Source organism: Malurus melanocephalus, unplaced genomic scaffold (assembly GCF_030028575.1).
Source record: "Malurus melanocephalus ecotype Western Australia unplaced genomic scaffold, MMel_1.1 scaffold_1445, whole genome shotgun sequence".
NCBI lineage: Eukaryota > Metazoa > Chordata > Aves > Passeriformes > Maluridae > Malurus > Malurus melanocephalus.
Genome location: NW_026624677.1, coordinates 18641 through 19264, shown reverse-complemented (window position 1 = coordinate 19264; position 624 = coordinate 18641). Strand labels below are relative to the sequence as shown.

At 53.5% G+C, this 624-nt stretch overlaps 1 protein-coding gene across 1 annotated transcript in view; it reads left to right on the top strand.

The window, feature by feature from the left end:
• SLC45A3 (solute carrier family 45 member 3) overlaps positions 1 to 624 on the top strand; it is an 11223-nt gene that overhangs the window by 7660 nt on the left and 2939 nt on the right. Inside the window, exon 3 of the mRNA XM_057387936.1 lies at positions 96 to 361. Within this exon, the coding sequence (XP_057243919.1) occupies positions 96 to 361 (266 nt within the window). The remainder of the gene's footprint in view (positions 1 to 95; positions 362 to 624) is intronic.

Genomic DNA, 624 nt, shown 5'->3' with positions numbered 1-624 from the left:
GTAGGAAGGATATTTTTGGAGTTTGGGGCTGAGGAAAGGATGTTTGGCTGTGTGAATCTCAGGGACATTATCCATCACCCCCTGTCCCCTCTCAGGTGTCCGCATGGGCAGCTTGGGCCTCTTCCTGCAGTGCATCACCTCCATCTTCTTCTCGACAATCATGGACCGGCTGGTGAAGCGTTTTGGCACGCGGGCGGTGTACCTGACCAGCGTGGTGTTCTTCCCTGGTGCCGCCTGTGTCATGTGCCTGTCCCRCAGTGTCACCGTGGTCACCATCTCGGCCGCCCTGACCGGCTTCACCTTCTCGGCGCTCCAGATCCTGCCCTACACGCTGGCGTCGCTCTACCACCACGACAAACAGGTAGGGATTTGCTCCAGAGAGCTGYAAATTTTTAGGGAATCTGGCACTGATGCCTGGTCTGGATTATCTAAATCAGAAACTGGRCAAAATTCAGAGAATCCAAAGCAGTTCTGTTATTGCAGTCCCACACCCACAATGGGCAATGGCTCACGGGTTTTTCACCCTTTCTCACTTTTGTCCATTTTGGGGCTGAATCCTCCAATTGCAGCTCAGCCAATGCAGTCATTGACTCCAAGTTGGCTCCCCCCAATTCTCTGTTGTTT